The 13,808-nt window shown below is 42.3% G+C and overlaps 1 protein-coding gene across 1 annotated transcript; it reads left to right on the forward strand.

Moving 5' to 3' along the window:
- The first annotated feature begins 228 nt into the window (after nt 1-228).
- LOC111602339 (protein wingless) lies at nt 229-10,324 on the forward strand. The gene is made up of 5 exons (XM_023319349.2): nt 229-329; nt 2,184-2,446; nt 6,609-6,907; nt 8,089-8,537; nt 8,760-10,324. Exons 1-5 carry the CDS (start codon nt 229-231, stop codon nt 9,064-9,066), a joined length of 1,419 nt encoding a protein of 472 aa, XP_023175117.1. The 3' UTR covers nt 9,067-10,324.
- Nucleotides 10,325-13,808: the final 3,484 nt, after the last annotated feature.

Below are 13,808 nucleotides of genomic sequence, written 5' to 3' on the forward strand. Positions count from 1 at the left end.
AAATCAATACCTGTGCGCATGCTAATGATGATTATGCCTCATTTATAGTGCGCTAATTGAACGTGAAATTGCCATAAAAAAGAAAATATTTAGACAAGCGAATCTAAGAATATAATCAAGAATCGAAAGCAAATAAAAAACTGACTAACTGGTCAGCAGAATCAACCCCTGATATATATATATATGTATATATATATATACAAATATTTGTGAAAAAAAAACTTTGCCATGGATTTAAGTTACATATTTTTCATCTGCCTGCTGGCGCTATACAGCGCCGACGCCGAAAGCAAACAGAAATCGGGCAGAGGCCGAGGCTCCATGTGGTGGTAAGTAGCAAGAAAATCCAAGGGGAACACACACATGTATGTGCACATCTCTGACATTGAAAAGACCAGCGAGCTACTGATATGCACCACACCCACGCAACATTTGCATAGATCAACAACAAATTTCGTCTTTGGGGGACAAACAGCTCGGGCAATTAGCGAGCGTGCGAGAAGAACAAGCGTAAACAGGCACCGGGGGCAGAGCGCTGCGAGTGTTGCGTGAGCCAAAAGTCAAAAAAGTCATAGCCAAACAAAGTTTTGAGGCACGCGCCAGCAACGGATGCAGCAGTTGCAGCAACCGTTAAGAAAGCCACGAATATTAACGCAAGAGTTGAATAAAAAATTTTCCCAAGCTTAAGTCAAAAGATGCCAAAAGGTCTTGGTTTTTAAATGACCAAATCTCGTGGCAGCTTCTGCTGCTGCTGTTGTTTTTTTTTTTTGTTGTGCAGCACGCACAATGCGGAAGCCACAAAGTGCAACAACAACAGCAGCCGCAGCCGCTGCAGCTTTTTGTCTGATGAAAGCAATTAAAAATTCTAAGCGCGCATTCAACTTTTACCTCTGGGGGGAAAACAGATGAGACATGAGATGTGTGTGCGTCTGTGTGTGTGAGTGAGTGTGTATAGGTGACACACTTAATGCCAGCCAAGACATGAACAAAGTGTGCTAAGAATACGTTTTATTAATGGGCAACTGCAGCAGCTGTTCAGTCTACCAAATCAAGTTCGTTGCCTAAGTCTTTCGATTTGCGCATACAAGCCCGAAAGTTCGATTTAAGTTCAATTCGAGCTGAAAAAATTGCATGCGGTAATAACTTTTTATAACGGCATCAATTTTGCTAAACAGAACAGCAGCAAAAATAAATAAATAAATGTATAAGAAATGCTGCCCGTTTTTTGCGGCGAACGCATAAATCGTTGCCCATTGATTTTAATCCGCCTGGGAATCGCATCGATTGCGCTTTGCCGTCGCCCGTTGCTTGCTTTTGTTTAAAGCGAGTTCTGTTTTATTTTGTTTTTTTTTTTTTTTAATTTTGTTACACTTTCGTTTTGTTTTTTTTTTTTCAATGTATTACGCAATTGCTTGAAAGCAGCAACAAAATAAATAAATAAATAAATAAATGAAATGAAACGAGAAGAAGAAAAAACAATAAGCGATATATGAACTTTCCCACCGCAATCAACGGACAATTGAATTGGCAATTAATTTGCATACGCGCCGCTGTCAATAAACATTTGTTTATATTTATTTATTGTTGTTATTGTTAAGCACATAATTTGTAACGAGAGCAAATATACTAAAGTATATACTATAACTACCTGGCAGATACAAAATGTAGGCAAGGCCATTTGAACAGCAACAAAAAATAAATAAAAATACAATATAAAGATGACAGCAAATGGAAGCGAATGCCGACAAGTGTCATCAAATATTTGTCAGTGTATGGGGTTTTCTATGTGTGCTTGTGTGTGTGCTGCATGCATGAGTAACGCCGGCAATTGACGTGCTCAACAAAAAGGAAAAGCCGCAAGTGAAAAACCAAGAATAATAATAACAACAACTTAACTCAAGTCAAGTGGAAATAAACATAATGCCAAAAAAAAAACATACATATATAGTAGAGAAACAAATACGCATACAAATAGAAACATAATGAAAATGTTGATCCGTCTTTGCGGCCTTTTTTCGGCTGCCGTGCGTGTCCAGCTGCTCGAGATTTCCGTTTGTAATTAGGCGCAAAAAAGCAACTGAAGCATTAAATAGTTTTGACACGCCCCCAACCTTCCCGCTCTTTCTCAACTTGTGAGTTCTTTATTAATTTTTGGGTCGTTCACTTTCTTCCATTTGCTACAGGGGCATTGCCAAGGTCGGCGAACCCAACAACATTTCACCCATCAGCACAGGCATCATGTACATGGATCCCGCCATTCACTCGACGCTGCGCCGCAAGCAGCGTCGCCTAGTCCGCGACAATCCTGGCGTGCTGGGCGCTCTGGTCAAGGGCGCCAATATGGCCATTAGTGAGTGCCAGCATCAGTTTCGCAATCGTCGCTGGAACTGCTCCACGCGCAACTTTCTGCGCGGCAAGAATCTCTTTGGCAAAATCGTCGATCGAGGTGAGTACGAAAAAGTGTGGAATTTTCCAACTGAAAAAATTGAATTTTTTATGCAAAAAATATATTAGAAATAGGAAAATATATTTAGAATTCTCTTAAACATTTCAGTAAATTATAATTATAAAAAATTTAAAAACATTTAAAACTGAATTTTAATATAAAGAAAAAATAATTGCTATAAGCAAACTAAATTTTAAAAAACTGAAACTGAGTTATCAGTTGATTTTCAAATATACAAAAATATTTTAAAAATATTACAACAATCAGCACAAATGAATAAGCATTTAAGACCAGAAAACTATTTACTTCAACAAGCTTTTTTATACTCTTTAAAGATTTCAAATTTTCCCCAATTTATATCTTTACCAACTTCTACTATTCACATCAACTAATCTCTTTAGTTAAGTTCTACTAAGTTCTAATTGTAAAATGCAATCAGTTTGTAGCTCGAATTAGTTGCGCATGGTGAAATATGATATGTGAACTGTGATGTGAGTGATCTGTGATCTGCGATCTGTTTGCCCTACCCGAGCAGAGTATTTGTTGTCAACGCCTCTTTGCGCTGCTAGTAGCAAATGCACGAATTGATTTGGTTTCAGTTTTGTTGTTCTTATTTATGTTGTTAAATGTCACTTTGTGTGTGTGTGTGCGTGGGTTGCATGTTTGTTGTTGCAGTAATACGATCTGGCACTTGCCGCTTGGAGACTTTGCCACATGTTGCTGGGCCACTTTCGCTGTCGCTGTCCCTGTGTCGAAACAATGGCATTGCCTTGTCTCGATTGTCAGCCGCGCTGCTGCACTTGCTCCACTTGGCGTTTCAGCATGTTTATGCTAATTGCCGCAGGTTGGCAGCACCAAATGCCTGCCTTCCTCTCAGAATTAGCCTGCAGATCTGAGCCGAGCCTGAGCATTGCATTCAAATCAATCAAAAGTGCTTGTTTGTTCGCCCGCTGTGACAGTTAGCCTGGAGTTGCAGTGCCGTGTCCCAGGCGACCATCTGAGCCATCTCGGCCCAACACTTTTTGCGCTCCCCGTTGTCGTTCGTCTGGGCCTGTTGTCAACAATAATTTTCATATAAATGTAAACAGGCATCGCAGTCCGGCTGGTCGGCCGCCCGGTAGTCCGGCAATCCCGCAGTTTCTTATGAATTGCAAAAAGTGTCATGTCGTTTTATTATAGCTACTGTCCTGTGCTACCTGTACCCATAAAGGCCACGCCCTTAAATGCCCAGTGGGCGTGCGCGTAGCGTCGCGTGCGTTTCGTTAGCGGCGTCAACCTTTCACTCAACGGCAGCTGACTTTTATTAGAGCGCGGGCTCTTGACCTTATCAACGGACGAGTCAGCACATCCTTTTTTTATGAGTTGCACTCTCTTGACATTTTATGGATTTCTCGATTGTCGAATTGTTGGATGGCTGGATTATTGGTCTGGTGACAGCTTTTTATCGCAGCACTTTCATCGCACTCCTATTTCCTTTCATTGTGTTTTTATGTGCCCTTGGCCCTAATTAACACCTAGGCCATTAACACTTGGGGTTGCACCGCACAGTGGCTCTCAAACTGTGCGTTAATACCCTGGAGACAGCACTAGGGCCTTACCCTGTCAAATTCAGATAGTCAGCCAGCGGGGCACAGATGAGACAACTCAACTGAGCTCAACTAACTTGTTTTCTAATTGGTGACACCTTGTCAATTTGGCACGCCACACGCTTTAACACGACTGACTCGATTAGTTGCCTAGGGTATTATGTGCTCTCGAGCTCACATTCGTACTCTTACCTTTTCCGCTTGGTTTTTGCGCATTCTAATCATGAAGGATGACGAATGACAGCCACCCCAAGCTGCTGCCAGTGGCTGCCTGTGGCTTTTATATCAATGTCTAAACTATTCCTGGAATAGCTAGGGCCAGAGCCAAAGACACATGGACCTCTCTCTATGTCTCTCTTCCAGCGCTATCCTTGCTAAGCAGCTTAACTGTGCTGCTGAGCTACCTGAGTTCGCTCTGAGTTATGCTCTCAATTTCATCAGCCAGCTTGCCACGCCCAGCAGCAGCGGAAATCCGTTTAGCAATTAACCAAAAAGAGGAGTTCAAAAAAGTCCTGCGGGAGCCAGTTAGACAGAGAGTGAGAGAGGAGCACAGCTCTAAAGCTACTCAGATTACATGCGTAAAACATTTTGTGGGCGTTGTTCGCTATTGTTGCCCCACACACACACATGCATTTGAATGTTTGCCTTGGCAAATTAAAGAGTACCTGCGACACACCCATTCAAGCAATGTGAATGAGTCCACTCATGAGCCACTCATTTCTTTCATCACTTAATTGCTCAATGCTCGCTGTTTTATTGTCTTTTGTTCGGCGAAACATTTGCCAAGCTATTTACACAGCGTAAAAAGAGAAATATCCACAAAAGAGAACACCACACACACGCACAAACACACACACACACAGTACTTCACTTGTCACGCAATGTAACGCGAATTCTTGCTAAGCTAATCACCAAAAGTCAGAGTCAATTTGTTGTTGTTGTTGCTGTTGCTGTTGATGACGACGTTTGCGCATGCGCCGGCCGCCAACTGCCGCCTTCTGCTTATCACAGATCAAACATCGCACATATTTACCTTCTACGTGAAATTATTTAAAGAAAACAAAACCAAAAAACACCAAAAATGAAAATGAAACCATGCAACACCAACACACACACGCTGAGCATGAGTGAGTCTAGAAACAAACAAACATTAACAGGGAATTGAACAAAAAATAAAATAAAAAAATTTGTGGCACAATTCCGGGAAATCGGAGCATTCAAAGCGGCAATTCGTGAAGGCGGAAGTTGATAGAGCTGCTCATTGCTCACAAGCTGACATTCTCAATCAACACCTTGCTCGACAGTCAATCACAGTCGCATCAATCGGCAGCCAGTCGAACTGAGCTGATATCTATATCGAGCAACAGAGAAAACTAGCTTTTGTTCGGCTGTTGAAATTATAAAATAATTTATAAAATTAAAGCCATTTATGTTTGAATATAGAAAATAAAAATTATTTAGCTAGAAAATGGAAGAAAGTTTCGGTCCAGCGCGAGCTCGATATTTGCTTTTTGTATGGGTATCAAATGTAGTTTAATCTTTAATAATGTGTGCTATACAAATATAAATAAAAACAAGCTTAAAGTTTATTTTAAAAAATTTGAGTCGCTTCTAGCTGACAGAAAAGTACAGCAATAATTTTTGGGGGTTTCAGCTCTGTGCATTCTGGCTAATAGTCCGAACAAACTCTACTTCAAGACTTATGAAATATTAGTAAATTAATTGTTTAAATATTAGAAATAATTTCTATTAATTTAAATCAAATTTAATCATAAGTTTCAAATTCCTTCACTTTTTTATCTCCCATTAAAGTTCAGTAGCCAGCGCTAAAATGTTAAGTAATTTAGTTTCAAATACCAAACAGTTGTAGTCACAATATATGTGATATATATGTGTGCAGAGCTACCTGAATGCGCTCATGTGTCATACACTCACACACACACACACACCTAAATTTATGTATCTGTAGCTCTTGAGTTGTGGCAGAGGCACTTGAAAAATTATCTGCAACATGTAAATTCAATTTTCATTGTTCTTTATCTGTGATGGTCTCTCACTCTCTGCCATAGAGCAGGCCAAAACAGAGGCAGTTACTAAAAATACAAAAACAAAACAGAAAAAAGAAGAAGAAGAAGAGATATGTATATGAAAATAATGTAAAGTTTTCTACAAGGGCCCTTGACTGGAGGACTGCTGTTTTGGTTGGCATTTTTTGTTGTGGCTGCTGCTGTAGATGGGGCAAAGTGTTAAGTTGGAATTTATAGTTGAACGTTTAATCTGTGTCAGTTTGGTGCGTCAGTTTGCAGCAGGGCGGCAGATAACTTGAAGTGTCATAATTGACCAGACTTTGGAAGACAAGTGCCATTATTCATGGGCAGGAATTTAACTGTTGCCCACGTCGCAATCGTACTTGAACAAGATTGAGATCTTGTCTTGTCTTGGGGGGTCGTGTCCAAGTGGAACACCCAGAAGGCACAACAAGCTTACATATAAAATACTCTGCAGAAACAGAAACTGAAACAGAAACAGAAACAGAAACAGTTGCTCATATTTCCTCTCTCTCTCACTCTTTGCAGGCTGCCGTGAGACGGGCTTCATCTATGCCATTACCAGCGCAGCTGTAACCCATTCGATAGCGCGAGCTTGCAGCGAGGGCACTATCGAGTCCTGCACCTGTGACTACAGCCATCAGACGCGCTCTCCGCAGGCCAATCAGGCGGGCAGCGTGGCTGGCGTCCGGGATTGGGAGTGGGGCGGCTGCTCCGACAACATCGGCTTCGGCTTCAAGTTCTCGCGCGAGTTCGTGGACACCGGCGAGCGCGGACGCAATCTGCGCGAAAAAATGAATCTGCACAACAATGAGGCGGGCCGAGCGGTAAGTAAACCAATCCAGTTCGATCTAACGAACCATTTAGTCGATCCTCCATTATAATTCTAATGGCTCTCGCTTCGGTTGGCCCACAATTTACGACTTGCCTAATAAAAATCAACGAGTGCTTTGCCGATTTCCGCCCCAATTGGCGACGCCGCTGCGCCAACTTGTGCAGCCAGCTAACCAGACGCCACTACTACTGTCTCTCGTGCACTCGTTTGCGCGCATGTAGCTCGTATATTAAAATCGTTGACAGCTTCCAGCTTCGTAGTGGAGGACTACAACAAAAAAGTAGTCCGCAGCAGCTGGATGCAATTGCACAGTGGATGAAACTCATCTCATCAGCCGATCATTTATCAAGCCAATGAGATTTAGCTGCTCAGATTTCATGGCGCAACTCTCCAAATAGAAAGGCTTTGCGATTTGCTATCAATTTATTAATCTAAGCTGTTTCCTTCGCTTATACAAATGAAGATCCGTTTTACTCGTTATCGATAACTCTCAAAGCTTCCATATCGATTTAAGACAATGATCAATCTGCAAGCAATATAAGTTCAAATATTCACTCCGCTGATTAACATATCGATATCTTTTATGTATGGCTAAGATTTGCAAGTAATTTTCGCAATTAGCCCATTTGCGAGTGACCACTGTACAGTATGGCTTGTATGCCGCCCAGTTGCCTAGCTCTTGGTGGGGGCATAGAAAGTAGCACACCGAGTGGTGCAGCGCTAACAAAGCTAGTCGCAGCGCTGAGCTGGAGCGCCAGATCTTTGGGGCCACCATCTGTGTTATTATTTTATTACTTGTTATGGGCTCCATCGATGATGATCATCATGTGCTTGACTGTGCTGTGCGCCTTGCTGGCTGCCAGGGCCCCCCAACTGCGTTGATTTCTTACTTTTGGTCAGGCCAATTACAACAACAGCAGCGGCGGCAAGAGGCAACAGCAACAGCAGCAATAACATGCAACATGCGCACAGCAAGTTGCAACAACATTTATTGATTTTTAATAACTGCAACAACGTGGCAGGCGGGCCGCCAATCGAATCGAGCAAAAAACGGCAAAATAATTAAGTGAAAAAGATATTGGAGGAGCAGCAGCAGCAGCCGCAACATCTCAACAGCCTAATAAAGTCATACTAATGAAGCCCCCGTCTACCCCATGCTTACTCTCATTGCAGCACGTTCAAGCGGAGATGCGTCAGGAGTGCAAATGCCATGGCATGTCCGGCTCGTGTACGGTAAAAACCTGCTGGATGCGTCTGGCCAATTTCCGTGTCATAGGCGACAATCTGAAGGCGCGTTTCGATGGCGCCACACGAGTCCAGGTTAGCAATAGTCTGCGCCAGAGCAGCAATGCCGTCGCCGTTGTCAACCCGAATGCGGCTGGACCCAACAGCGTTGTGGGTGGCGTTGGCGGCGTCGGTGGCAACGGCTTGCCGCCCTCGGTCAACGGCTACGACGACGAGGAGCGCATGCTCAACGATCACATGCCCGAACTGCTGCTGGACAACAGTCATCCCAATAGCAAACAGCATCATCCCAATATGCCATCGCCCAACAGTCTGCCAGTTGCAGGCGCCAGGTCACGCGGACATGGACGCGGTCGCCAGGGTCGCAAACACAATAGGTAAGAAACGATTCATAGTCGATGGATGAGGCTGAAGAATATAACTTTGCTCGATTAAGAATTGTCTCAGATGCGCTAATATCTTCATCTCCTCTTTCTCTAACTCCATCTTCATCTCCATCTTCGAAATATTATATCTTTGCATCATCAGTATCTGTTAGATATTCTGTATCCATATACTTTTATACATTACTCAATCGCCGCTTGTTATCTTCTTTGCAGATATCACTTCCAGCTGAATCCACACAATCCGGAGCACAAGCCGCCAGGTCCCAAGGACATTGTCTACTTGGAGCCGTCGCCAAGTTTCTGCGAGAAGAATCTGCGGCAGGGCATTTTGGGCACACACGGACGGCAGTGCAACGACACCTCGCTGGGCGTCGATGGCTGTGATCTGATGTGCTGTGGGCGTGGCTATCGCACACAAGAGGTCGTCGTTGTGGAGCGCTGCGCCTGCACCTTCCACTGGTGCTGCGAGGTCAAGTGCAAGCTGTGTCGAACCAAGAAGATCATACACACGTGTCTGTAAGAGATCGCTTCGTCTGTCAGCCTGTCGGCCCCGCCCTCTTGCCCACTAGCCTATCCCAATTCCCACTTTGTGTATGTGTTATGTATTTGTCTACGCTTAGCCTTTGTTATTAGAAGTTAAGAGCCTAGACTAAAGCCTAGTTAAAGTCCATGAACCGCCCCTAATTTACGCGCACATAACAGCCTACTCTGACTTTTTAGCAGTATTACGTACATATATATATAAGTATATATATAAATATATATATATATATATAGATATATATATATAGCAAGGAGTTTATTGACACGACAAAAGTAGAGTGTACAACTTCGTTTTGCCCAGTTTTTAGTTCTATAAGCAAAAGCAGCAAATTTTTTTTGTAAATCACGTTGCTGCTCTGCAAGGCCCATAAAAGTATAAAGTATGCTCTAAATTTTAGTCTTATGTAGCTATAGATTTCATAATTTAAAGAAAGCAAGCGCGTTTAAGCATCTCCTTCTACCCAATTCATTCAATCAACGAAAAAATTGTTCGAAATTATTGAAAACAAGACTGAAATTCAATTGCGCGCAGCTGAAACTCTCTCTCCCTCTAACTCTCTCTCTCTCTCTCTCTCTCTCTAACAGCAACAATAACAACATTGTTGCTGTCTAGTTAACAGCGACGCTGACCTCGACGCTGGCAGCGCTGCTTGCATTTCCAATTTGCCCAGCTGCAAATCGCATGTTAAGCATACGCCACGTGAACCTTTAGCCAAAAGGGAACTAGCTCGCAATGTTCATATGAACTATGCACCCTTTACGCTTTCCATGTCTGCGTCTTTCATTCATTTTGTGTACATAATTAAGTATATTTAATTAAATTAATTTAAGTTCGTTATGTCTAAGTAATTACAGCAAATGCACGCTAGATGGCGCCACATAAACAATAAGTTTTACTCTGTTATTTCTGCTTTGGAATTTATGAAATTTGCACAAAAGTAATGAAATCTTTTTACTAACTATTACAAAAAAAAACATTTTAATATAAATGTGTTTTTTTATCCATGCAAAATTTAATTTATCTATCAAATATGTTGCCTTTTCGGTTGTGCGTTCTAGGTATTACTAATAATTAATTAATTGATAGATTAATGATTAATTAGACGACTAATTCAAGTATATTTAATTAATTTATATTAGAGCATAGACAACATTCAATATTGTAAAGTATTAAAAACATAAAGAAAAACAACAAAAAACAAACAAATTGCGAATGCAATGCACAAATCAATAAAAAAAAAAAACAAAAAAAAAAACAAATCAAAACCAACGAAAATTCATATGAAAAAAAAAAACAAAAACAAAAGAAAACAAGAAAAACAATGTGGAATTTATTTTGTTGAGCAATTATTTGGTTCAAGTGTGCGGCAATTAGCCAGCCGACGAGAGGGGACGACAGTGGTGGGGCAGGGGGCAGCAAGAGAAGGGGAGGAGGCCGCTTGGGTCATGGTCTGTGCGAGGTATTTCAATATTTGATTTAAGCAGCTCGGTGGCAGTTTCCCAAGCGCATTTTTTGTGTTGCTGGCTGTCAGCCTGGGCAGCAGCAGCAGCAACAACAACAGCAGCAGCAACTACAGTAACAACAACAAGTAACGAACGAGCAACGACAGTTGCATCTTTTGTATATCGTCGGCGTCTCTTCTGCTTCTTCTTCTCGATCTCTGCTGGGCCCCTGACAATGCGAACGACAATTCCGCGCTGTCAGCGGCCAGCGCCGAACGGCTTTCAACTTTCAGCGACAATCAGCAGGAGGAGCAGGCGGCGAAGGAGCCAGCAGATCTTGGACATGCAATTGCCGGGGCAACTATGCAACTGACAGCGACAGATCTAGACGAGGCGGCTGGAATCGGTATCGGAATCGGGGGTACAATCTGGCCAGACCCAGCCAGGGCTGCTTAGCCCGCTGCTGTGGCTGATGTGGCCCGGCTTACATTGATCCTGATTCCAGCTACTGATCTGCCAGCCGCCAGTCGTATGTGTGCAAAAAGTGATCGTGCTACATGTGTCCAGCGCAGTTGACAGTTTTGTTTCGCTCTCTGATACGCTGCTGCAATTCCCAATCATTAAACGGGTGGGTAATCCAAAAAACCATCCACAATGCAATTCTCTTGTTCAGGAAGTCGCAGTCACAGATTTCTGATTAGCGGCAACCACTCAAATATCATGATATATAGTCTATTTTTGATCTGCGATGCTTGTCGATAACATAACAATTAAAATGTTTTATCGGATAACTGAATCGAGCAATTAAAATTGTATTTTTTTTGTTTTATTTCAACTGTTAATTAGAATATAATTTCCTTGAAGGCAACTTCAAATTAAAATGTATTTTAATAAATTAAATATTCCTTTATATCCTAAATATTTTTCGTATTTATTTTTGTTAATTCAAAATTTTGTTTAAGAACACAACAGCTCAGACTTTAGAGAAATGTGCAGAAACATAATATTTTTATTGAAAAATGATAATAGTTATTTTTTAAGTTTGAAAGTTATACAAGAGTGTTTCTTTAGTTATATTTATTTATATTAATATTTTTAATTTTAATTTATTTTATTTATTTTTATAAAATTATATTTTTTATTATTATTTTTATTTTGTTTTTTTCTATTGTATTCGAAAACACTTTCTAGACTGCCGCCCCGTTTAGCTAGTTTGTTGTATTAAAATATGATACAAATTGCCTTAAAACTGACTCAATTTTGATTGTATTTCAATGGAATTTATCGACCAATCAATTGTAATTCAAATCAATTAACTTGAAAATCAATTAGCAGTTAATGATGACTTGAAATAAAAGTAAAACAAAAAAATTTACAATGTTAAGTGGCTGACATGTATACATATTTAGCTAACTATACGAAACCGAATAAATATAGAATTCTGACTTTACTTTGAAGGAATTTGCACAATAATAAAATGTAAGTCAATCAATTAATTTGAAAAGCCTGTTCCTAATGTTCGCTTGGTACGCTTTCCGCACATTATGCCAGTTGCGATTAGAGAACAGCTTCAAATGCCTGGCAAATGATTCACCTGAAACCCACAACAATGGAACATACACACGTATACATAGACACTGAGGTGTTGTTGTTAGCCATTACCTTTGGCAATAGCGATACCATTACTATTGGCCATTATAACCCCACGGGGGCATATAGTGAGCCCCGAGTCGCGTTGGACGCGGCTAAGGCATTGTCTGTGCCTGTCACAAATATGGCACAGCGAGGCGACAATTGTTGTCTCCGAAGAGTCGCGCTGCAGCTGCGGCCCGACATTCGTCCTAATCAATAAAACTAACGAGCGGATTAAGATTATGTTGCACTACAGAGACGGCCCACAGCGACGGCCAAAAGCGGCGCACGCGCATCCCAAAATGGTCTGGCGGCCTAATGAATTGCAACTAGCAACTGGCAACTGGCAACTGGCAACTGGCAGCGTGCAACGTGCAACGTGCAACGAAATCAAAATGCAGCCAACTCATCTTTGTTGCTGCTGCTGCTTGGTGCTTGCTGGATGTGACAATGACAGTTGTTGTTCGTCATGTTTGGAGCATGTAGCTCCACTCGACTCGACTCGACTTGCCTCGCCTCGCCTCGGCTCGGTTGGGCTCGCATTGGAGTCGCTTCTTTGTGTTGTAATTGCAGACGCCACACGTTTGCAGCCGCTGTTTGATTTGGCAAATGCAACGGTTCGACATGGATATCGAACCAACTTCAAGATCTTTCAGCGATCACTTGTCATGCGACTCACGCGCCAGCGTTGGCATGACAAAACTTTCAGAGCTAGCTACTCAGGGCTGGTGGCTCGCTTCACTTCACCTGCTGCCCAAGCAAAAGGGCCGAAATATTTTCGACACATTGGCAAACGGCGTCGCATGTAGTTTGGTGTTAATTAAGTGGCAATTGTTATGCTTCAGGCGTGAACCGTGAGAATTTAATGGATTAGACAAATAGACAGCTTTGCTGGCTTCACTTTACTCCACTGGCCATGGCTATGGCTATCAATCATCAGCAGCTTTGCTCGACTGCTGCTGCTGCTGCTGCTGCTGTTAACTGTTTACAACTGGCGACAAGTTGAACTACCAGGAAGCAATGACCACGCAGAGACCACCAGGCGCGAGACGCAAAGACCCTCAGAGACCGCAGACGACTAGACCAGCCTGCCCGACCTGGCCATGTAATTAACGGCACGCAAAAAGTGTTGCCAACACATACATGGACATTGGCACATCCAATAGGGGGCCCATAGCCATGGACACGCATGTAAACATTACCATTTTTGGCTAAAGACGCGACAGCTGTCGAGGGCCCCTGCCCCGCAGGGAGGGCGGCTGCCGGCTGAAGGGGCCCGGGCAGAGCAGTGCAGGGCTGGGCCACCCAGCTAGCTCATAATTGAGTTACAATCGAGTTCAAAGTCAAATCGTAGCAAGTGCCTCGGCTTTCATTTGGGATCTTATGACTAATTAGTTTTGCTTTTTGTCTTACTTTTACTTTTTATATCTCTATATATAAAAATATATAAAGCTTTTTTAGCTTCTTTTTGTGACTGCGAATAAAAAGGTTTCCCATCATTTGGCTTTCATTATGCAGCGTTGTGCGGCCACCGAATTCCAGAGGTTTGCTTTCGCTCTGCCGGGGTCGGGCGGCGCGGCGTTGGGACCAGCGCCTGGGTGCCCACTACGAAAATTCGCAGCACAACGGATGCGAATATCTTCT

The sequence above is a fragment of the Drosophila hydei genome, unplaced genomic scaffold (genome assembly GCF_003285905.1).
Source record: "Drosophila hydei strain 15085-1641.00,03,60 unplaced genomic scaffold, DhydRS2 tig00008114-arrow-pilon, whole genome shotgun sequence".
In the NCBI taxonomy this organism is placed as follows: Eukaryota; Metazoa; Arthropoda; class Insecta; order Diptera; family Drosophilidae; genus Drosophila; species Drosophila hydei.

Coding starts and splice junctions, on each gene's coding strand:
- LOC111602339 (XM_023319349.2), top strand. CDS start 229: ATGGATTTAAGTTACATATTTTTCATCTGCCTGCTGGCGCTATACAGC. Junction 330..2,183: donor GGCCGAGGCTCCATGTGGTG/GTAAGTAGCAAG, acceptor CATTTGCTACAG/GGGCATTGCCAAGGTCGGCG. Junction 2,447..6,608: donor TGGCAAAATCGTCGATCGAG/GTGAGTACGAAA, acceptor CACTCTTTGCAG/GCTGCCGTGAGACGGGCTTC.